The sequence below is a fragment of the Oncorhynchus mykiss genome, chromosome 7 (assembly GCF_057628025.1).
Source record: "Oncorhynchus mykiss isolate SJ-2025 chromosome 7, ASM5762802v1, whole genome shotgun sequence".
Classification (NCBI taxonomy): Eukaryota; Metazoa; Chordata; class Actinopteri; order Salmoniformes; family Salmonidae; genus Oncorhynchus; species Oncorhynchus mykiss.
In genome coordinates this window covers 3662501-3686105 of record NC_143028.1, presented here as the reverse complement: position 1 = coordinate 3686105, position 23605 = coordinate 3662501, and the positions used below count along the sequence as shown (strand labels likewise).

Here is a 23605-nt window from a genome sequence, read left to right as displayed (position 1 = left end):
AGGGAGGAGGGGTGAGGGAGAGAAGAGAGAGAGGGAGGAGGGGGAGAGGGAGAGCAGAGAGAGAGGGAGAGGGGGAGAGGAGAGAGAGAGAGAGAGGGAGGAGAGGGGAGAGGGAGAGAAGAGAGAGGGAGGAGGGGGTGAGGGAGAGAGAGAGAGAGGGAGGAGGGAAGAGAGAGGGGGGAGGGGGAGAAAGAGGGGGAGAGGGAGAGAAGAGAGAGAGGGAGGAGGGGAGGAGAGAGGAGAGAGAGGAGGGAGAGAAGAGAGAGAGGGAGGAGGGGGGAGGGAGAAGAGGAGAGGGGGTGTCGTTGTGTAGTGGTGAGGGGGTGAGGGAGTGAATGAGAGAGGGAGGGGGGAGTGGGAGAGGTGGTGGAGGTGGGTGAGGGTGTGAGGGGGAGGAGGGGGAGGGTGTTGAGAGAGTGGGTGGTGGGGGGAGGGTGAGAAGGTGGTGTGGGAGGGAGGGGGTGTGGGTGTGTTGTGAAGAGAAGAGAGAGAGGGAGGAGGGGGTGAGGGAGAGAGAGAGAGGGGGAGGAGGGGGGTGAGGGAGAGAAGAGAGAGAGGGAGGAGGGGTGAGGGAGAGAAGAGAGAAGAGAGAGAGGGAGGAGGGGGTGAGGGAGAGAAGAGAGAGAGGGAGGAGGGGGAGAGGGAGAGAAGAGAGAGGGGAGGAGAGGGAGAGAAGAGAGAGAGGGAGGAGGGGGAGAGGGAGAGAAGAGAGAGAGGGAGGAGGGGGAGAGGGAGAGAAGAGAGAGGGGAGGAGAGGGAGAGAAGAGAGAGAGGGAGGAGGGGGAGAGGGAGAGAAGAGAGAGAGGGAGGAGGGGGTGAGGGAGAGAAGAGAGAGAGGGAGGAGAGGGGGAGACAGAGGGAAAAGAGAGAGGGAGGAGGGGGTGAGGGAGAGAAGAGAGAGAGGGAGGAGGGGGAGAGGGAGAGAAGAGAGAGAGGGAGGAGGGGGTGAGGGAGAGAAGAGAGAGAGGGAGGAGAGGGGGAGACAGAGAGAAAAGAGAGAGGGAGGAGGGGGGAGGGAGAGAAGAGAGAGAGGGAGGAGAGGGTGAGGGAGAGAAGAGAGAGAGGGAGGAGGGGGGAGGGAGAGAAGAGAGAGAGGGAGGAGAGGGTGAGGGAGAGAAGAGAGAGGGGGAGGAGAGGGGGAGACAGAGAGAAAAGAGAATGAGGAGGGGCAGACAAGGTGATATAGACAGTTACATTTCAAATATCCCTGTAAACACTACTTAGTTCCTCGATCACAAATGAACAGCCACATCAACAACAATCTCCCCTGGAAACAGAGGGAGAAAAAGAACTAGGGTTTGAGCAGCAGGCTGTCATGACACTATCACATTAAATGACTGTAAATAAATGTGTGTGTGTTGTGATTGTGTGTATGTGGTGTGTATAGGTTGCTGTGACAGCATGTAGACAGCAGACAAAACCCATCTGGTGTTTAGGCCTGTTAGTGTAATCTGATGTGGGTATAATCCTGACTGGAACAGCTGGGGCACTGGGGCATAGGGCAGGGACAGAGGTAGGGGGGATGTTTGCAGAGGGGACATGTGTCTGTGTTAGTGTAAGCTGGAGCACTTGTGTGCGTGTGCGTGTGTGTCTGTGTGTGTCTGTGTGCGTCTGTCTGTGTATGTGTGTGTGTGCGCGTGTGCGTGCGTGTGTGTGTGTGTGCGCGCGTGCGTGTGCGTGAGTGCATGCATGTGTGCGTGTGTGTATGTGTGTGTGAGCGCGTGTGCGTGCGTGTGTTTCTGTGTGTGTGCGCGCGCGTGTGTGCATGCGTGTGTGTGTGTGTGTGTGTGTGTGGTTCTGCAGTCTCCCATACAGTACCAGAGGAAGTAGAGTGAAGGGACAAACCTTCTCACCTGCCTTTCCTCAGGCTGTGTGTGTGTGTACAGTATTTGGAAAGGGTAGGGGTAGCAATGGATGACAGAGAGAAAGGGATGAAGGGCAACGTTGGAGGGAGGGAGGGAGGGAGGGAGGGAGGGAGGGAGGGAGGGAAGAGTATGTAGCTCAAGGGGTCTAGCTGACCTCTCCACGTCACTAAGAGGTTATTCTCTCACTGTATACTGTTTATCTGCTCTGCAAGCAAACCATCACGTGTGTGTGTATGCATGTGTGTGTGTGTGTAGTTGTGTGTGTGTATGTATAGTAGGTGTGTGTGTGTAGGTGTGGTGTGTATGTGTGTGTGTAGTTGTGTGTGTATGTGTGTGCATGTGTGTGTGTGTAGGTGTGGTGTGTATGTGTGTGTGTAGTTGTGTGTGTATGTGTGTGCATGTGTGTGTGTGTAGGTGTGTGTGTGTATATAGGTGTGTGTGTGTGTGTATGTGTGTGTGTGTGTATGTATGTGTGTGTAGTTGTTTGTGTGTGTGTATGTAGGTCTGTGTGTGTGTGTGTGTGCATATAGGTGTGTGTGTGTGTGTGTGTGTGTGTGTGTGTGTGTGTGTGTGTGTGTGTGTGTGTGTGTGTGTGTGTGTGTGTGTGTGTGTCCAAGACAATAACATTCTAGTCCACATTAGAATGTCATTGAATGTCATTGTGATGAAACATTTTGTGACAGAATGGAGGAAATAGCTTGCTGAATGTTGTTTGTTGAAAGGTTTATGTGTGTGTGTGTGTGTGTGTATGTGCACGCCTTTGTGCGTACATGTGTGTTACAGACGTTTTGGCTTCTCCTTATCGATTGTGAATTCACCCATGAAAACGATGGAAAGAGGAAGCACAAAGAAATGAACATGAAGGAGTGAAGGACAGGAAGAGGAAACCAATGTGACAGGAAGCGTGGCACTCCAGACTTCCTATAACACAGAACTCCAGGGAGTGGCAGGAAGTAGAAATAAAATAATTGTACCAAACCAACCGACGCGCTGTTTATCACACACATCGAAACGCACACACACATACATACACACGTACACATGCAAACACACACACACCAAGACTAATAACTCCCTGCGGCTGCCAGCCGGTGACTGGAAACATCACACACACCAAGACTAATAACTCCCTGCGGCTGCCAGCCGGTGACTGGAAACATCACACACACCAAGACTAATAACTCCCTGCGGCTGCCAGCCGGTGACTGGAAACATCACACACACCAAGACTAATAACTCCCTGCGGCTGCCAGCCGGTGACTGGAAACATCACACACACCAAGACTAATAACTCCCTGCGGCTGCCAGCCGGTGACTGGAAACATCACACACACCAAGACTAATAACTCCCTGCGGCTGCCAGCCGGTGACTGGAAACATCACACACACCAAGACTAATAACTCCCTGCGGCTGCCAGCCGGTGACTGGAAACATCACACATACCAAGACTAATAACTCCCTGCGGCTGCCAGCCGGTGACTGGAAACATCACACATACCAAGACTAATAACTCCCTGCGGCTGCCAGCCGGTGACTGGAAACATCACACACACCAAGACTAATAACTCCCTGCGGCTGCCAGCCGGTGACTGGAAACATCACACACACCAAGACTAATAACTCCCTGCGGCTGCCAGCCGGTGACTGGAAACATCACACACACCAAGACTAATAACTCCCTGCGGCTGCCAGCCGGTGACTGGAAACATCACACACACCAAGACTAATAACTCCCTGCGGCTGCCAGCCGGTGACTGGAAACATCACACACACCAAGACTAATAACTCCCTGCGGCTGCCAGCCGGTGACTGGAAACATCACACACACCAAGACTAATAACTCCCTGCGGCTGCCAGCCGGTGACTGGAAACATCACACACACCAATAAGTTCCATATTACAGGCAGACAGGGCAGGATTTAACATCTTCAGGTAAAGTGGAAGATTAACAGGACTGTTTCATATCTTCATCTTTGCATTTCTATGTTTTCTATTCCCCTCTGAAAACGGCAGGTGCTAACGCTTAGTCACGCTGGCCCTGTAACCGTGCTGCCAGATGTTTACCCTGCAAGACTAAAAGAGCATTGCTTGTACAACCACACACACACCGCACGCCGACAGACAGCCAGACGGTGTGCAGCCGAAGGCGGATTACTACTACTCTGTGTATCTGACAGAGAATCTGACACACACACGGCTAAACAGACCAGGCTGGTCACACGAAAGAGCAGGCCAGGCCACAGACAGCGCACCATCGCAACACAGATTACAACTACACTACGAGATTGAGAATAAAGCACACAGACACACACACACACACACAGACACACACACACACACACTATTCCTAAGCAGTTTATAGACAACACTGCAGTGCATTCATCACCACCATAGTGTACCCCCAGACAGGGAGGCTCTGAATGCTCTATATACACTGTATATACAAAAGTATGTGGACACACCTTCTAATTAGTGGATTTGGCTAATACAGCCACACCCGTTGCTGACAGGTGTATAAAATGTAGCACACCGCCATGCAATCTCCATAGACAAACATTGGCAGTAGAATGGCCTTCCTGAACAGCTCAGTGACTTTCAACGTGGCACCGTGATAGGATACCACCTGCCCCGGTCAATTGTCAGTGCTGTTATTGTGAAGTGTAAACTTCTAGGATCAACAACGGCTCAGCCGCAAAGTGGTCGGCCACACAAGCTCAGAGAACGGGACCGCAGAGTGCTGAAGTGTGTAAAAATCATCTGTCCTCAGTTGCAACACTACCGAGTTCCAAACTACCTCTGGAAGCAACGTCAGCACAATAACTGTTTGTCGGGAACTTCATGAATGGGTTTCATGGCGGACAGTCCCACACCAGCCTAAGATCACCATGCGCAATGCCAAGCATTTCTTTGGTTTGTTTTGGGTTTTTTTGCTCTGCTGTACGGAATCTGGACACTTCTCTTCATGGCTCCTCGTACTCTCTCCTGTCTGTTTGTGTATCTGGTCTTACACACTTGTTCTTCATTTCTAATAAAACTTAACTCTTTGCTAACCTGTAGCCCCTCCCTCTCGTAGACAAGTCAGGAAAAGCAACATGTCTCATGTTTTTGGGTTAAAAAGTAGAAAGCAATGCCAGGAAAACACGACCTGCCCACATGCATAGTGTCAGGAATAATGTTCTGGGGATGTTTTTCACAGTTCAGGATAGGCCCCTTAGTTCCAGTGAAGGGAAATCTTAACGCGACAGCATACATTGATATTCTAGACAATTCTGTGCTTCCAACTTTGTGGCAACAGATTGGGGACGGCCCGTTCCTGTTTCAGCATGACAATGCCCCCGGGCACAAAGCGAGGTCCATACAGAAATGGTTTATTGAGATTGGTGTGGAAGAACTTGACTGGCCTGCATAGAAACCTGACCTCAACTCCATCGAACACCTTTAGGGATGAATTGGAACTCCGACTGCGAGCCAGGCCTAATCGTCCAACATCAGTGCCCGACCTCAATAATGTTCTTGTGGTTGAATGGAAGCAAGTCCCCATAGCAGTGTTCTAACACAGTGGAACCCCTTCCCAGAAGAGTGGAGGCTGTAGGAGCAACATATTAATGCCCATGATTTTGGAATGAGATTTTCGAGGAGCAGGTGTCCACATACTTTTGGTCATGTAATATACAGTATATAAACTGTGTGTGTGTGTGTGTGTCAGTCATCTAGGAATGGGCCATAATGGCACTCATTCACCATGAATTAATATCACCAGCATGATTATTACACTAGCATGCTAAAGGCACAGAGGACTGAGCAAGGGGAGTATGCACCAAAAAAATCATTTGGCTATTCCCTATATAGTGCAATCCCAAATGGCACCCTATTCCCTATATAGTGCACTACTTTTGATGAGAGCCCTATAGGCCCTGGTCAAAGGCAGTGCTCTATAAAAGGGAATGGGGTGCCATTTGGGATGCAGTCCTGGTATCCAAGGTGAGTAGGCCCCTCTGTGCCGGTCTATTGATGTAGTGTGTGTGTGTGTGTGTGTGTCTGTCTGTACTGAGGCAGGTTTATCCATCTCAGTGGGAGAGACACCTAATCCTGAGCATAAACAGGGCATTAACACACCGCTGTGTTTGAATATTCCCAGCACAGGGACCAATGATAACCTTAGGAGGAAGAGGGGGAGAGAGGAGGGGAGGGGAGGGAGAGGGGGAGAAGCGTTGAGAGGAAGAGGAGGAATGAAGAGAAATTAAGAGGAACCCTTCACTGATCGTTGCGAGTAGCAGCCAGGAAGTAGATCACAGGCGCGCTGTGACAACCTCTCCCTCCCTTCTCTCCATGTCTTTCCAGCCCTTAGGATGAGACAGCCTACTGGGATGCATCTCAATAGTCTTAAGTCCTTTCCCTCTCAATATCTATTTTCCTCCATCTGACGTGAAACAATGTTGCTTTCACCCATCCTGTGTTTTTCAGGTCAGTGCTGATGAAGGAGAAGATATCATGGATGAAAAGAGGCATGAAGAGGAAACAATTTAAGAGTATTGAGACATAGCCCTTATATTCCTCACTAGGCTGTAGTCCTCTCCTTTTGGCCAATCAAGGGGATGAGGCATCCACCACAGTGTGTTGTCCAGTGTCTTCAGATCAGTGTAGATAAAGGAGAGGAAACTAGGAGAGGACCCCTGTTTAGACTAGATGCAGCCCTGTGGACCAGTTGGGACCTCTGCCATCCATGCTCACTAGAGAGAGCGCGCACACACACACACACACACACCTTATTTCATGTCTGATAGTCATGCATAATCATTATGTGTGTGTGTGTGTGTGTGTGTGTGTGTGTGTGTGTGTGTGTGTGTGTGTGTGTGTGTGTGTGTGTGTGTGTGTGTGTAACGGTAGCTAGTGTCTTACTCCACACACAGCTGCGGTAACATGTTTGCTCCGATACAGTGGCCTATAGCAGCTGTACATGCTTACTACACACACAGAGAGGATGAATGGAAGTGCTGACGATTTAACATCACGGCGAAAAGCCTCGGGCCTGTGCTCGGCCGTTTGTGGATTAAAAGTATAAAGATCAACGCGAGACAGAATACGGTCAAATAAATATTCACATAGATTATGTGGGTGTGTCTGTATTGATATCGTTTTATAACACCGCGGATCAAATGCTGCAAGCTACATAGAACATATATAGGCAATGCTGCTACTGTACTCCCTCTCTCTCTCTCTCTCTCCCTCTCTCTTTCTGTCTCTCTCTCAATTAAATTAAATAGGCTTTATTGGCATGGGAAACATGTTTACATCGCCAAAGCAAGTGATCATGATGGATCCTCAATCACACAAACTGACCAAAAACTCAACGTATATGCTTCTTCCTCCCTGACCATGCACGCTGCGGTGAAATAGTCTAATTCTATAATGGACTGAATATACAGCTCTGCCAATGCTATTTATCACGGTAACGGACAGGCACATTCCTGCACGGTAACGATAGGCTACATCCACCCATACCCGGGGCCAGGCAGCTGTGACCAATCCCTCCGGTTTAGCCTTTTCACCCATTATCGATCTCGGCACGGGATGCCGTTAACACCCAGCCTGCCCACCTGCTTTGGCCAACCCGTCCTGACCGGCTTCACCGGGTCCGGTTTGGGCAGGGTCCCCGGGATTCATCCTCTCCGATAGATCCTCCACGCCTTCAACGAGAGGCTGGCCGGTTCTTTTTTTTTCTTCTTTTTTGAACCCGTCGGTATACAGAGATGGTCGTTACCGGGAGAAAGTCAGTCAGTCATCGCGCGGCCCCGTCCCCATGTTCTCTTCTGTATCCTAGCAGCGATTCTCGTCCGTAGTCGCGCGCATTCCCGTTCCTCCGCTACTGTCACCGTGATCCTGCGCGGCATCACATCACATCATATCCCACGGTATCGCCTTGCGCGCTTTTGTTCAGTAGTTGACTAGTAGGCCTACCGAAAACCGAGACGAAAGCTCGTGCAGCATGCTCCATTACTAGCCAACTACAACCGACCTACCGACCAATCTAACAATAGCGTTATACCGAAACGCACCCGGTGCAGATGGCTCGGGCTCAGCTGACTGCATGAGCACCGACAGTCCCGAGCCTGTCCATGCACGGCGCATGCAACCGGAGGCGAGGCAGGCCCGTAGTATAGACTACATACGTTGCCTGAAGTGATTCAAGAAGAACATCATCGCTGTGCTGTAGGAGAGGCTTTCCCTTATTCCCTGGCAGGCACTAAAAAATCAATGCGCTCGATCTATGCCGTCATTCATCCACCAGTCTTCACATACCAAGGACGATGGCAACATCATGGTTTGCTTTGTTCTTCCCAGATTAGAGAAGAGGGGGCTATCTTAATGGGGTCAAGCTGCCTATATTTGATGCTGATCGCATAGCCTAGAGAAGCTACCCTTTGGTTATTGCAGCCTCCTCTTATTTATAAAAGCAGTAACCGCCTATCTAGAAAAAAACACCGTTCCCGGTGACATCACTCAATTAACCGTGACACCCGCAGCATCAATGTGTCGCCCGCTGTGGTTGTGTAACCTACTATTATCGCCTCCCAACAACAGACCAAACCTCCCTCTCATCTCCACACACACACAAACACACACACACACACACACACACCATTGGAGGCTGCAGAGGGGGGGGGGGGGGGGGGGGGCTTATAATAATGGCTGGAATGGAGCTAATGGAATGGCATCAAACACCTGGAAACCTTGGAAACCACGTGTTTCATGTATTTGATAACATACCACTCAGTGGCAACCGGTCCTTTAGGGCAGGTGGGGAAGAGCCCCACCTGTTTAGCTAAAATAAGTTTTTTTTAAATCATTGACTTTATAGAGCCGCATACAAACATGGTCTCTGTTTTGCTTTCTTGAGTAAAGCAGCTCAAAATGCAGGTGTTTCAGTCTAGCTCAGTGCTTTCTGTTGTGGTGGGGCAGCCAACGAAAATATGGAGTGTAGGGGTTGGTAATGTTCTGTAGTTGCGCCGTGATTGGCTCCGTGTTCTATCACTCATGGGGACAACGTCACTGCAAAATCTATTGGGAGAGCTCGGAAATTCAAGCCCCTTGGGTGCTGCCATAGATTTACATTAGAAGTGCCCATCCAAGAAGGCTCAAGGTTACCGGCCACAGATAAAATGACGTCAAATCACGTTATATCTATCGTAGATTTGATTTGACTGATCATGGCAACATACTTTCAAAATCTTAGCTAGCAAGCTGGACAAGCAGTCATCATCATGAATCAAGTCGACAATCTACTGGCAAATCCTTTTCCATCCTTGTCATATGAAGAGAAATGATAGATAAAATGTATCGGCGCTCATCAGCCAATTCAACAATGAGTGGTTTGGAATGAATCAGTGGCTAACTGTAAGTGTTGCAAAGCAATCACTAGCCTGCTATTGTAACAGTATTTGAAACAGTAACCAGGGACCCTCTGCACACATCAACAATAGTCACCCACGAAGCATCTAACTAAGCTAGCCGTTTCACATTTTACACTATTCAGTGGAGTGAGAGTGTGGTCCAAGTTTGGGTTTAAGGGTCTCTTTTCCAAGCTTAAATGGATAAACATTCACATGCCTTGGGCCAGAAAAGGTTGAATACATTGGCCATGCTGTCAATCCAGCATGACTTAAGCCGTGTTCTAAACAACTGGAAATTCGGAACTGGGAAATCTCAGACTTCAGTGAGTTCAAGACAACTTGGAACTTGGAAAAAACGAGCTCCGACAGGGAAAAAAATGTTTTGAACAGTCATCCAACTCGGAATTACAAGTCGGGAACTCCGGCCTCTTTCTAGATCAGACCGAGATGCAGACAGTTCGAAGTAACAAAACTTTATTACAAAAACGGGGCAGGCAAACGACAAGTCAAGGACAGGCAGAGGTCAGTAATCCAGAGCAGAGTCTGAAAGGTACAGAACGGCAGGCAGGCTCAGGGCAGGCAGAGGTCAGTAATCCAGAGCAGAGTCTGAAAGGTACAGAACGGCAGGCAGGCTCAGGGCAGGCAGAGGTCAGTAATCCAGAGCAGAGTCCGAAAGGTACAGAACGGCAGGCAGGCTCAGGGCAGGCAGAGGTCAGTAATTCAGAGCAGAGTCCGAAAGGTACAGAACGGCAGGCAGGCTCAGGGCCGGCAGAGGTCAGTAATCCAGAGCAGAGTCCGAAAGGTACAGAACGGCAGGCAGGCTCAGGGCCGGCAGAGGTCAGTAATCCAGAGCAGAGTCCGAAAGGTACAGAACGGCAGGCAGGCTCAGGGCCGGTAGAATGGTCAAAACCGGGAAAACTAGAAAACAGGGACAAGAGAGAAAAACAGGAGTAGGGGAAAACCGCTGGTAGGCTTGATGGGACAAGGCAAACTGGCAACAGACAAACAGAAAACACAGGTATAAATACACAGGGGATAGTGGGGAAGATGTGCGACACCTGGAGGGGGGTGGAGATAAGCACAAGACAGGTGAAACAGATCAGGGTGTGACAGTTTCGACATGAAGATCACTGACGTCGTCATGATTCAACCTTTTTTTTCAGATTTCCTAAGAGAGTAATACTAAGTGTATGTTGTGTCGTAAGCTGTTAGTAGCCGATGTGTCTCACCCTAATGATTTGGTCCCTTTCCCCCTCATAACTTTGCCTACTGTTCTGACTTGGTGTTGCACATGTAGACTATAGCCTGTTTTAGAGAAATGTAATTATTGAATATTGCAAGTTCTTTCATTTGCTGCTTATATGCCCCATCTATTTATCCTTTGGTTCTGACTTGGTGTACAGGGAGAATACTGTAAGAACGGCCCATGTTCTGAATTCTGGCGCTGTACATTTCAAAAGTGTTGAACAAATAGTTATATTGACTACGTCCGTCCTAGCTCGTTCATTAATGTCTTTATCGAAATTAGGGATTGCCTCTTATCCGTTTGTCGTTCCCTTATGCCATAGTTTTTACATCTCTGTTGTCAGTAGAAACCACATTTGATTAAGCAAGTCAGCCATATCAGCTATGTTTGATAAAAGGTAGTAAATGGGGCTGAATTAACTATTTCGCTGCCAGACAAGGCTCCACTGATAGCCAGGTGTAGCGGTGGTAAGGATTCACTCCGTGGTGCTGAAAACAAAGCTCCGTGTCGGGACAGCTTTATGTAGGCCCTAACATTTTGTGGGCTCTGTTTGTCACCGTTATTGTGTAATTAATATATTGTTTAGTGTTGTGTAGTGGCTTTGCTGGTATGCATCTAAAATTGGTTTGGAGATTTTGCCCCACCATGATTTACATGCTAAAATCGCCACTGACTCAGCTCCAGCCATTACCACAAGCCCGTCCTCCCCATCTAAGGTGCCACCAACCTCCTGTGACTCACACAAATGCAAGCAAGCAGGCGCACACACACGTGCCCCATCTATCTCTCCCTTCCCTTCTACATTTTGCCTTTTTAATTAAATCTATCACTGCTTTATAATATGGATGTACATGATGATTTATGTCTGTCAAATATAAAAGATAAAAGGGAATGTTGGCATATCGGATATCACTTTTAGTTTAACTAATTTATCTTAGGAAAGTTATATAGCCCTACTATTCGATTATAGGTAGAATGACTCAAGGTAAACTATCGTCTCGTATAGATCAACTACTATTCTACTGCGAAAATGTCCCAGAAATGTCTGTCGAGAGCTGCAAATGATAAAACATGAGGAAATGTCGCCCCAGTGCGGACATTTGTTATTTTTCATTTCACACACACCCAGGACGCACACACTGTGACGTCACAATTGCCGTCTGTTACGCGGGAATCACAAACTGATACAAAATAACCGGCGCATCACCTGCTACTGTTCTTCCCGCTTTCACAGCGTTTACGTCGTCTGATCAAGCGCAGAGAACTGCACCGTCTTTTACAGGTGAATTATTTAATTGATTTACATGGTTTTCATAAATGAATCCACAGTTATTAGTGGGCTATAGGCCTGCCATTTAAAAGGCCCAGTGCAGTCCAAATTCAGTTTTCCTGTATTTTATATAATCATGTACAACAGCTGATGAAACTAACACTGTAAAAGTGAGCTTTTTTTGTATCAGTGTTATTTCCTGATAGTTGCTTATTGAATATAACAATCTACATAGGACCTTCTAATCAGGTGGTTTGCATAGGCGTGAGTTTCGGTTTTCCATGTTGACATCATCATGCGGGAGTTCCAAACCTCACTATTCAGCGTTACCCTCCCCACTCAGACATTCCTAGCTAAATTCTTGCTTTTAAAATGTTTTTTTTGTTGTAAAAAGCCACACTACCAGTCAAAACTTTTAGAACACCGACTCATTCAAGGGTTTTTCTTTATTCTTAACATTTTCTACGTTGTAGAATAATAGTGAAGACATCAAAACTATGAAATAACACACATGGAATCATGTAGTAACCAAAAAGTATTTAACAAATCAAAATATATTTTATATTTGAGATTCAAATAGCCACCCTTTTCCCTGATTACAGCTTTGCACACTCTTGTCATTCTCTCAACCAGCTTCATGAGGTCGTCACCTGGAATGCATTTCAATTAACAGGTGTGCCTTCTTAAAGTTAATTTGTGGAATTTCTTTCCTTCTTAATGCATTTGAGCCAACCAGTTGTGTTGTGACATGGTATGGGTGGTATACAGAAGATAGCCCTATTTGGTAAAAGACCAAGTCCATATTATGGCAAGAACAGTTCAAATAAGCAAAGAGAAACGACAGTCCATCATTCTTGACATGTAGGTCAGACAATACAGAATATTTCAAGAACTTTGAAAGTTTCTTCAAGTGCAGTCGCAAAAACCATCAAGCGCTATGATGAAATTGGCTCTCATGAGGACCGCCACAGGAAAGGAAGACCCAGAGTTACCTCTGCTGCAGAGTTTATTAGAGTTACCAGCCTCAGAAATTGCTGTCCTAATAAATGCTTCACAGAGTTCAAGTAACAGACACATCTCAACATCAACTGTTCACAGGAGACTGCTGCAAAGAAACCACTAGTAAAGGACACCAATAATAAGAGACTTGCTTGGGCCAAGAAACACGAGCACATTAGACTGGTGGAAATTTGTCCTTTAGTCTGGTGTCCAAATTGGAGATTTTTGGTTCCAACCGCCGTGTCTTTGTGAGACGCTGTGTGGGTGAACGGATGATCTCTGCATGTGTATTTCCCACCGTAAAGCATGGAGGAGGAGGTGTTATAGTGTGAGGGTGCTTTGGTGGTGACACACTTAACCAGCATGGCTACCACAGCATTCTGCAGCAATACGCCATCCCATCTGGTTTGGGCTTAGTGGGACTATCATTTGTTTATCAACAGGACAATGACCCAACACACCTCCAGGCTGTGTAAGGGCTATTTTACCAAGAAGGAGAGTGATGGAGTGCTGCATCAGATGACCTGGCCTCCACAATCCCCCGACCTCAAACAAATTGAGATGGTTTGGGATAAGTCGGACCGCTGAGTGAAGGAAAAGCAGCCAACAAGTGCTCAGCATATGTGTGAACTCCTTCAAGACTGTTGGAAAAGCATTCCAGGTGAAACTGGTTGAGAGAATGCCAAGAATGTGCAAAGCTGTCAAGGCAAAGGGTGGCTATTTGAAGATTCTCAAATATAAAATACATTTTGATTTGTTTTACATTTTTTTGGTTACTATACGATTCCATATGTGTTATTTCATAGTTTTTATGTTTTCACTATTATTCTACATGTAGAAAATATTTAAAATAAATAAAAACCCTTCGGCTGATTTTAATATAAATCTATTACAGTACGGTACTTCATTGTTAACAATCATTTATTTGATATTGACTTAAAAATGACTGCATTGGGCCTATAACATTTTTATTTTAGAGTCAGGCAGATATTGCAATAATGAGGTTAAAATACCATTTTCTTTTCATCATACAGGTGTTTTTGTTGCCTCTGGTTCCCATTTTGGGTTTAGAATGTCTCACACAGGTAAAACAGTGGTCATCCCTCCAGAGCTCCCCGGCATTCTGAAGCAGTTCACCAAGGACGCCATCCGGACACAACCTGAAGACCTGCTGGAATGGGCCACACTGTGAGTAGCTTGAAGTTATGCCTAGCCACTGATCCAAGGTCAGTTTAGTATTGTAGCTTCTGAGAGGAGAAAGTTGGCCCTTGACCTCATCTGCTTCCCAAATGGAACCCTATTCATTACATAGTGCACTACTTTTGACCAGGGCCTATAGGGGACAAAGTCCACTGATCTAAGGTCAGTTGTAGCTGAACTGTGTTGATAATATGCCTGCATACATTCACTACAGTCCTCCAAGACCAGGATTCCTGCTCTGCTGTATTAAACCCAGTATTGTGCTGGTATGCATGTCTGCTACAGGTACTTCAGTGCTCTGGTTCAGGGGAAGACGTTACCTGTGAACAGGACACCAGACAAAGTGGTAACCCCCAACACCATGGACCTCACACCTGAGGTACTCACCACAATGCATGAAAAGGTACCGGGCCACACACACAAACACACCACAGCTAGACATGACTCACGCGTGTGCACACACACATAAACGTGAACCCTCTCTCTCTGTCCCCGTTTCCCTACCCCCTTCTCTCCCCCCCTTCCCCTTCCCAGCTACATAAGAATGGCACAGTCAGTAAGAAGGAGGTGAGCAAGCTGTGGCGGTCGTTAGGATTGGCTGACGACCTTCTCAGACACATCATGACAGTGGGCTGCTTCGGAGACCAACTCGACTGGATAAAATTCTTCGCCCTGTGCTGCAGCTATCTGGGAGGGGTACATATGATGTTGTGCATGCATGCAAGCATACACTCATGCATGCATGTTGCACACACACACACACACAATAACATACAGACATTATCAAATGACCTTTCGGCCCGTTATCTTGGTGACCTCTGACTTCTCTCTGGCAGACGATCAAGAACGCCATGACCCACGCGCTGTACATCCTGAACTCAGACAGCTCGTGTAAGCCCCCAGACGCCTGCGTCCCCTTCGAGACCTTCCGCTTCCTTTACTCCTACCTGGCAGCGGTGGACAAAGAGGTGTCCCAGGCCCAGATAGACCGAACCATTACCTACTTGGAGGCTCAGGCGTGAGTTGAACAGTTACACAACTACACGAAAAACAACACAGCTACACAGCTATACAACTACACAACAACACAGCAACAAAAAAACTACACAGCTGCAAAACAACTACACAATAACTACACAATAACTTAACAGAGACACAACAACTACACAACAATTACACAGCAGCTACACAGTGAAAACAAAAGCTCTCAAGTACCAGGAGACACAGGTGTGAGAAACAGAATTGACTTCGCACAAAATGTGTGTATCTCTGACTGTCTGTCTGTCTCTCAGGAAGGCGCGTGATGGGATGGTGAAGGTGTCGGACTTCGTCAACAGTCGTAAAGTGCGTTTGGGATAGACTCACCCTCTTTCCCCTTTAGAACTTTGTTCTAATAAAGATGGTTCCAAAGAAAAACTCTGTTATTGCATCAATATCAGAGGACAGTGTTTGTGTATATCCTCCATCAATATCAGAGGACAGTGTTTGTGTATATCCTCCATCAATATCAGAGGACAGTGTTTGTGTATATCCTCCATCAATATCAGAGGACAGTGTTTGTGTATATCCTCCATCAATATCAGAGGACAGTGTTTGTGTATATCCTCCATCAATATCAGAGGACAGTGTTTGTGTATATCCTCCATCAATATCAGAGGACAGTGTTTGTGTATATCCTCCATCAATATCAGAGGACAGTGTTTGTGTATATCCTCCATCAATATCAGAGGACAGTGTTAGTGTATATCCTCCATCAATATCAGAGGACAGTGTTTGTGTATATCCTCCATCAATATCAGAGGACAGTGTTTGTGTATATCCTCCATCAATATCAGAGGACAGTGTTTGTGTATATCCTCCATCAATATCAGAGGACAGTGTTTGTGTATATCCTCCATCAATATCAGAGGACAGTGTTTGTGTATATCCTCCATCAATATCAGAGGACAGTGTTAGTGTATATCCTCCATCAATATCAGAGGACAGTGTTTGTGTATATCCTCCATCAATATCAGAGGACAGTGTTTGTGTATATCCTCCATCAATATCAGAGGACAGTGTTTGTGTATATCCTCCATCAATATCAGAGGACAGTGTTTGTGTATATCCTCCATCAATATCAGAGGACAGTGTTCGTGTATATCCTCCATCAATATCAGAGGACAGTGTTTGTGTATATCCTCCATCAATATCAGAGGACAGTGTTTGTGTATATCCTCCATCAATATCAGAGGACAGTGTTTGTGTATATCCTCCATCAATATCAGAGGACAGGGTTTGTGTATATCCTCCATCAATATCAGAGGACAGTGTTTGTGTATTACATGAAATGAAAAGTCAATCATGAAAAGTCATCACTGATTGAGGCTGCCACAAGAGGCCAGAAACACATAGTAAAAGTCAAACATAGAGATTAATAGAGGACTCTAGTTCCCAAAAGCCCGTTTTAGCATAGGCAACACTATAATGGGACACATACAATGTTGCGTTCTCTAACTATCTCTAGTCCAAGCCAAATCCTGAGAGATTGGTCACTGTCGTATTTGTCAGATTAATACATTGTATAAGATTTGTATTATTGCAGAGATGGGAGGATTCAAGGAAACAGACGGAGTTGCACGTCATTTAAAAAAAAAAATGAAAACATATAGACAGAGTTAAGATAACGGGTTTACTGTTGATAAAATTGGCAACAGGTTTTCTCAAACGTTTTCATGTCTGACCAGGTAGGTGCACGTAATTTAAAATATAATCTGGTCTGGACAGTTGTGCTACAGATATATTTGGCCTAATGTATGGGATATATACAGAATAATCATTTATCTTTATTTTAGTGGATAATCACCCGTTGAAGTGTCTTGGGGTAAGGAATGTCCCTCAGTCGAGCACCTGAGTCCATTTTGTTCAAGCTGGGCTGAAGCGTGTTTTGGTACACTTTCTTTCAACGTGTGATACATTGTTTGATCATGATGTTGCAAATTGTTTAGCTACACTGTGCTCTGCTGAACGTCACTCTAGGTCAAGTATAGATAAGGTGTAACCTACTGAACACTGGTGAGAAAAGAAGATGATAGACGTGTTCAAACCAATAGACAAGATGTTCGTTGGTTGCGTCAGGAAAAGTTATGCTATTCGGTTGGATTTACGTTTTTAGGGCGGGCTTAGTTTTCGGATACGGAAGAGGAAGGAGCTATGTTTTGAAATCATTGTCAGAAGTTTAGAAAGTTACGAAAAAGGGACTTGTTGAAATAACTTTACATGACATTATTTACATAGGGCAGTGATACTATTAAAATACATCCTAATTCTATTTTAACAACGTGCGTGTCACTAATTGAAGGAAGGCAGTTTGGGAGAGGAAACTAACTTCGCTACGTTGATATCTAGCGTGTGCTTGCTTTGACAACTAGTTCAACGTTTTTGAGTTGTATTACTTTACTTTTACCAAGATGGACATACAACACCGGCAGCGTCCGGTCAAACTGGACCAGAGTTTTTGGGACAACCGAAGACTGTGGACCGCAAGGATTTTCTCCATGCTCTGCTGTGCAATGGTGATGTCGGTCGTTGCAGTATTCTGCGCCTTTGTTTACCTCATCTTGAAAGGTACATCGTCTGTCAAGAGTTACAGAATTGTAGTTGCGCATGCGCGGATGAAGACCCTCTTGGACAGTAGCTGAATGATATTGCTTTATGTTAATTGTTATGTAAATATGTCATCTTGTCACTTCTGTATACTGTTTGTTCTGTGTTTGTGTTTCAGAGATGCAGAATGAGAGAGTGATTGGAGAGGATGGCTCAGAGGTTAGACTCCTAGGCAAGTACAGGTCTGTTCACAAAAGTTCATACAGACAAAGCCTCCAGAATAGAAAATTAACAAAACATGTTCCTCTCCCTCTCTCCCTCCCCTCCGCCCCACCTCTCTCTCTCTCCCCCCTTTACCCCCCCCCCCCCCCCTTCTCTCTCTCCCTCTGTCTCTCTCTCCTCCCCCTCTCTGTAGGGTTCTGGAGTGTTCTGGTCATGTCGGTGCTAGCAGGGTTCTGCTGCTGTAGCTTCACATGGACCATCACCTACTTTGACTCTTTTGAGCCCGGCACGTTCCCCCCAACCCCCCTGTCCCCTGGCCACCTCAGGTAACGCGCGCACACACACACGGCTCATAATAATGGCTGGAATGGAGTCAATGGAATGATATCAGGCATATCAAACATGTGGTTACCATGTAGTTGATACCATTCCACTGACTCCATTCCAGCCATTATTATGAGCCGTCCTCCCCTCAGAAGCTTCTACTGACTAACCTACATTCCCTAACTCTTCCACTGGCCTTAGCCTAATTCTCTTGTCCTTTTCCTAAATCCTCTTGTTCCATTGCTCCCTGTTGTCTCCCAAGCCCAGATAGCAGGACACACACGTGTGTAAAGAGAATGATGACATATAGAGAGCTTGGGACTATAAGGTTCTATCTGTATTTTAGTCAACATGTAGTTATTGAAACAACCTTGTTCTGTTCAATGTTCTCTACCTAAACAGTAGTCTAAATACCTCAGGTCAAAATTGCTGACATCATTTAAACCAATGAGGTTTCAGGACTTTAAAGCCAATTATCTCAGAATCATCTTTTTCCAGATAGAACCTTACAGTCCCAAGCTGTCTATATGTTGCCACCTTTGATGTCTAATTGTGTGTGTGTGTCTCAGGCAGGTGACAGGTCACTCCTTCCACATGAGCTACAGTGTGGCGGTCCTAAATGGCATTGTAGCGGCGATCACCATCATCTGGAGCCTTACCTGACCTTACCCACAACCCCCTGTTCTACCTGACCTTACCCACAACCCCCTGTTCTACCTGACCTTACCCACAACCCCCTGTTCTACCTGACCTTACCCACAACCCCCTGTTCTACCTGATCTTATCCACAACCCCCTGTTCTACCTGACCTTACCCACAACCCCCTGTTCTACCTGACCTTACCCACAACCCCCTGTTTTACCTGACCTTACCCACAACCCCCTGTTCTACCTGACCTTACCCACAACCCCCTGCTCTGACCCACAACCCTCTCACCTTACCCAGAACCCCTTGTTCTACCTGACTTTACACACAATCTTTCCCATGTGTAAGTGTACATATCAAGAGAAGCAGTAGAACATGATGTGATACTATGAGACAATGTGTCCAGTACTAAAGTCAGCATCTCACTCACTAGCTCCTTGTCATTTGGTTCTCCATGCTGTCCTCTTCTTGGCCAAGTCCCAGGCTGATGAAGTGTTGAGTCCCAGGTTTCTACAAAGTCAGGATACCTTTTTTAATGTACTGTATATTGTGTTATATCTAGCCTAAAGAGTTTTTGTGCCAAATTAGTGCTATAAAGAGAACATTTAAAATATTAAATGAGGCTCACACATTCTAACTCTATAGTTTATTGTAAGTCTAATATATAACCTGTATGTTCCATGCAGTGTATCTGTGCATTTGACTGTTATTCTCACTGAACCACTGAATGATGCTTTCACTGTATCACTGAATGATGCTTTCACTGTCTCTCCTTCCCACACTGTCTGTACTACTGAACAGTAAAGAAGCTCTCACCTGCCTTCTGTATCTTTTCTCCTATCTGAAATGATGTCTCTTACACACACACACACACACACACACACACACACAGGCCCTCAGCAGGATGTCCATTCCTTCCTTGATCTCACCGTTTATCCTCCTCACAACACGCCAACAACTCCTGGATACACACATAGGGAACAACTCCTGGACACACACATAGGGAACAACTCCTGGACGCACACATAGGGAACAACTCCTGGACACACACATAGGGAACAACTCCTGGATACACACATAGGGAACAACTCCTGGATACACACATAGGGAACAACTCCTGGACACACACATAGGGAACAACTCCTGGACACACACATAGGGAACAACTCCTGGATACACACATAGGGAACAACTCCTGGACACACACATAGGGAACAACTCCTGGACACACATAGGGATAAACTCCTGGATACACACATAGGGAACAACTCCTGGACACACACATAGGGAACAACTCCTGGACACACATAGGGAACAACTCCTGGATACACACATAGGGAACAACTCCTGGAGACACACATAGGGAACAACTCCTGGAGACACACATAGGGATAAACACCTGGATACACACATAGGGAACAACTCCTGGACACACACATAGGGAACAACTCCTGGATACACACATAGGGAACAACTCCTGGACACACACATAGGGAACAACTCCTGGACACACATAGGGAACAACTCCTGGATACACACATAGGGAACAACTCCTGGACACACACATAGGGAACAACTCCTGGACACACATAGGGAACAACTCCTGGATACACACATAGGGATAAACACCTGGATACACACATCAAAATCAAATTGTATAAGGCACATGTGCCGAATATAACAGGTATAATATAACCTTACAGTGAAATGCTTACTTACCAACAATGCAGTTAAATAAAATACAGATAAGAAATAAAATAAACAAGTAATTGAAGAGCAGCAGTAAAATAACAATAGCGAGACTATATACAGGGAAGTACCAGATATTTTATGTAATATGTACATGTAGGTAGAGTTATTAAAGTGACTATGCATAGATGATAACAACAGAGAGTAGCAACGTTATAAAAGAGGGGGAGGGGGGTCAATGTAAATAGTCTGGGTAGCCATTTGATTAGCTGTTCAGGAGTCTTATGGCTTGGTGGGTAGAAGCTGTTTAGAAGCCTCTTGGACCTAGACTTGGCGCTCCGGTAACGCTTGCAGTGCGGTAGCAGAGAGAACAGTCTATGACTTGGGTGGCTGGAGTCTTTGACAATTTTTAGGGCCTTCCACTGACACCGCCTGGTATAGAGGTCCTGGATGGCAGGAAGCTTGGCCCCAGTGATGTACTGGGCCATTCGCACTACTCTCTGTAGTGCCTTGTTGTCGGAGGCCGAGCAGCTGCCATACCAGGCATTGATGCAACCAGTCAGAATGCTCTCGATGGTGCAGCTGTAGAACCTTTTAAGGATCTGAGGACCCATGCCAAATCTTTTCAGTCTCCTGAGGGGGAAAAGGTTTTGTCGTGCCCTTTTCACGACACATAGGGAACAACTCCTGGACACACACATAGGGAACAACTCCTGGATACACACATAGGGAACAACTCCTGGACACACACATAGGGAACAACTCCTGGACACACACATAGGGAACAACTCCTGGATACACACATAGGGAACAACTCCTGGATACACACATAGGGAACAACTCCTGGACACACACATAGGGAACTACTCCTGGACACACACATAGGGAACATCTCCTGGACACACACATAGGGAACAACTCCTGGATACACACATAGGGAACAACTCCTGGATACACACATAGGGAACAACTCCTAGATACACACATAGGGAACAACTCCTGGATACACACATAAGGTAGGATTATGAACGAAGGTGCTGTGATTCAATTCAGTTAACTTTATTCATCCCAGAGGGGCTGTTGTTGCTGGCAGGATTAACATACACTAATAATAAACACAACCAACAGTACAATACAATACAGGCAGACAGTAATACAGAGTGTCATGACGTTGGCCTGGGGGTAGATTTATGACAGTCATAAATACCTCTTCCCCACTTTTTCCTCTCTCTCTACCCTACTGGTGTTACATTTGCAAAACCCTTGGTTAACATAGAGATTCTGGGAACATCAGAAGGTGGGGGGAAATGAACTATATTCTGGTAATCCGACCAATTGAACATATGCGGTGGTACTTAATGAATATGATGTCAGTTCGGTTGTCATCTGAGACATTCTCATCAATGATAAGATGACATAAACTCTACAGTGAAAAGTCTACACATCAGAGTTATCGGATTCACATGGAATTGTTGTTCAATTTAAATGTTTGAATATGAAATTATTTGTGATGGGATGAAATGTGATTTTAGCTTCTAAAATGTGAGATTTGGGTTTTCATAAGATTGGCCTCTGCTCAATCAGTGGCCCGCCCCTGTGAAGGGACATGGGCTATAAAACTTTTCAAACACGCCCTCCTCTCCCTTCCTATATAAAGCCTTGACGACAATATAACCTCCTGTTCCGAGGATGTAGGACGACGGTCCGATGTCAGTGTGGTTCAGATAATAACTACAGAACGAAGCCAACATCAGCATAAGCTTTGGTTGTGAATGGTATGAACTTTGAACTCTTATTCACTACTCTTAATCACTACAGAAGTGATACCTCAACCTAGCCTTTGAGTTAGCAACAGCCGCTGCAAACGAGGGTTAGGAAGGAACAGATAGAGTATCCCATCTACCAAACAACAACGTTACTACAACTTATTCAATTTACCAGCAGAGACATTCTTCAAATGACTTGGTTGGGCAACACGGCCTTCCATTTACCACCAACCTACCAAAGCGCAGCTCAGAGTAAATATTTATTGCATTTTCCTTTTCGGGCGGTAATTTAGAATGCATAACATACTGTATTTACAATAGCACAGCTTCGCCCTTTGTTCCTCAGTCTTCCCGCTCTTTCACTCAAACCCAGGCCCTTTTTTTTTGTGTAACAAGCTGTCATATCTGTTCCGCCCGCTAGGGACGTTTTCCTTTATGACGTCATTTGTAATCAAGTTATGATTTAAATATGTGTATGTGTAATTCGTTAGGTATTTAGTAAATAAATAATTAAACCCAATTTTGTATTGCTGATTCAACTTGTGAGCCAGGGTTCGTGCAGATAACCAAGAATTTACAACTTTCAGATGAGACTGAAATAAGATGACGATTAATGTTGACTGCTATTGATGTAAAATATTACTAGGTCTTTAAGAGTTTATTCAGAAGATAACAGCTCTATAAATATTATTTTGTGGTGCCCCGACTCTCTAGTTAATTACATTTACATGATTAGCTCAATCAGGTGATATTAATTATAGATAAATTATTTTATAGAATAGAATGTCATATCACTTAATCTGGCATAGCCAAAGACACGACAAGTGTAATGGATATAGTACCGTCCAAAAAATAGTCCATAGTGCAAATGCAACAGTCCATACATCCCAGAATATAGTTTTAATATACATTGGTAGTGTAGGCAGTTTGAGCTCAGTCAGTCCATGACCAAAGATGTTCCACTCTCTCTCCCACTCTTTTGGGTCCAGAGCTCTTCTAGCACACCTCTGAATCTCAGTCAGTCCCCATCCAGACACCCCATGCTCTCCTCCACAGCTTCTCTGTCTCCTACTATCTCCTCCACAGCTTCTCTATGTCTCCCACGCAGTCCTACACAAATGATCTCTTTGTCTCCTACTATCTCCTCCACAGCTTCTCTATGTCTCCCACGCAGTCCTACACAAATGATCTCTTTGTCTCCCACTCTCCCCTCCACAACTTTTCTCTCTGTATCCTTCTCTCTCCTCCACAGCTTATCTCTGTATCCTTCTCTCTCCCCCACAGCTTACCTCTGTATCCTTCTCTCTCCTCCACAGCTTATCTCTGTATCCTTCTCTCTCCTCCACAGCTTATCTCTGTATCCTTCTCTCTCCTCCACAGCTTATCTCTGTATCCTTCTCTC

General features: G+C 45.7%; 3 protein-coding genes across 4 annotated transcripts in view; 2 read left to right on the top strand and 1 right to left on the bottom strand.

Annotated features, from left to right (window-relative positions):
• Window positions 1–7598, bottom strand: part of LOC110513606 (kalirin) — a 61959-nt gene extending 54361 nt beyond the window's left edge. Inside the window, exon 1 of the mRNA XM_090239830.1 lies at window positions 7464–7598. Within this exon, the coding sequence (XP_090095956.1) occupies window positions 7464–7530 (67 nt within the window). The 5' untranslated portion in view covers window positions 7531–7598. The remainder of the gene's footprint in view (window positions 1–7463) is intronic.
• Window positions 7599–11752: 4154 nt separating this feature from the next.
• LOC110539057 (ropporin-1-like) lies at window positions 11753–15388 on the top strand. The gene is made up of 6 exons (XM_036982255.2): window positions 11753–11785; window positions 13844–13960; window positions 14258–14375; window positions 14507–14668; window positions 14809–14990; window positions 15265–15388. The coding sequence occupies exons 2-6, from the start codon at window positions 13845–13847 to the stop codon at window positions 15329–15331; spliced, it is 645 nt and encodes a 214-aa protein (XP_036838150.2). The 5' UTR covers window positions 11753–11785; window position 13844; the 3' UTR covers window positions 15332–15388.
• A 1640-nt stretch (window positions 15389–17028) lies between these two features.
• Window positions 17029–19568, top strand: LOC118965228 (ADP-ribosylation factor-like protein 6-interacting protein 6). 2 transcript variants are annotated; one of them, XM_036982257.2, is made up of 4 exons: window positions 17029–17578; window positions 17736–17789; window positions 17973–18105; window positions 18673–19568. In XM_036982257.2, the coding sequence occupies exons 1-4, from the start codon at window positions 17422–17424 to the stop codon at window positions 18764–18766; spliced, it is 438 nt and encodes a 145-aa protein (XP_036838152.2). In that variant the 5' UTR covers window positions 17029–17421; the 3' UTR covers window positions 18767–19568. The 2 variants fall into 2 exon arrangements, with proteins under 2 accessions (XP_036838152.2, XP_090095954.1); XM_090239828.1 differs by having other exon boundaries at window positions 17126–17578; window positions 18677–19568.
• The last annotated feature ends 4037 nt before the right edge of the window (window positions 19569–23605 follow it).

Excerpts from the sequence above, each read along its gene's own strand:
- LOC110539057 (XM_036982255.2), top strand. The coding sequence starts at position 13,845 with ATGTCTCACACAGGTAAAACAGTGGTCATCCCTCCAGAGCTCCCCGGC. Across the intron at positions 14,376-14,506 it reads TCACCACAATGCATGAAAAG|CTACATAAGAATGGCACAGT; the intron begins GTACCGGGCCAC and ends TCCCCTTCCCAG. Across the intron at positions 14,991-15,264 it reads ACCTACTTGGAGGCTCAGGC|GAAGGCGCGTGATGGGATGG; the intron begins GTGAGTTGAACA and ends TCTGTCTCTCAG.
- LOC118965228 (XM_036982257.2), top strand. The coding sequence starts at position 17,422 with ATGGACATACAACACCGGCAGCGTCCGGTCAAACTGGACCAGAGTTTT. Across the intron at positions 17,790-17,972 it reads CTCAGAGGTTAGACTCCTAG|GGTTCTGGAGTGTTCTGGTC; the intron begins GCAAGTACAGGT and ends CCCTCTCTGTAG. Across the intron at positions 18,106-18,672 it reads CTGTCCCCTGGCCACCTCAG|GCAGGTGACAGGTCACTCCT; the intron begins GTAACGCGCGCA and ends TGTGTGTCTCAG.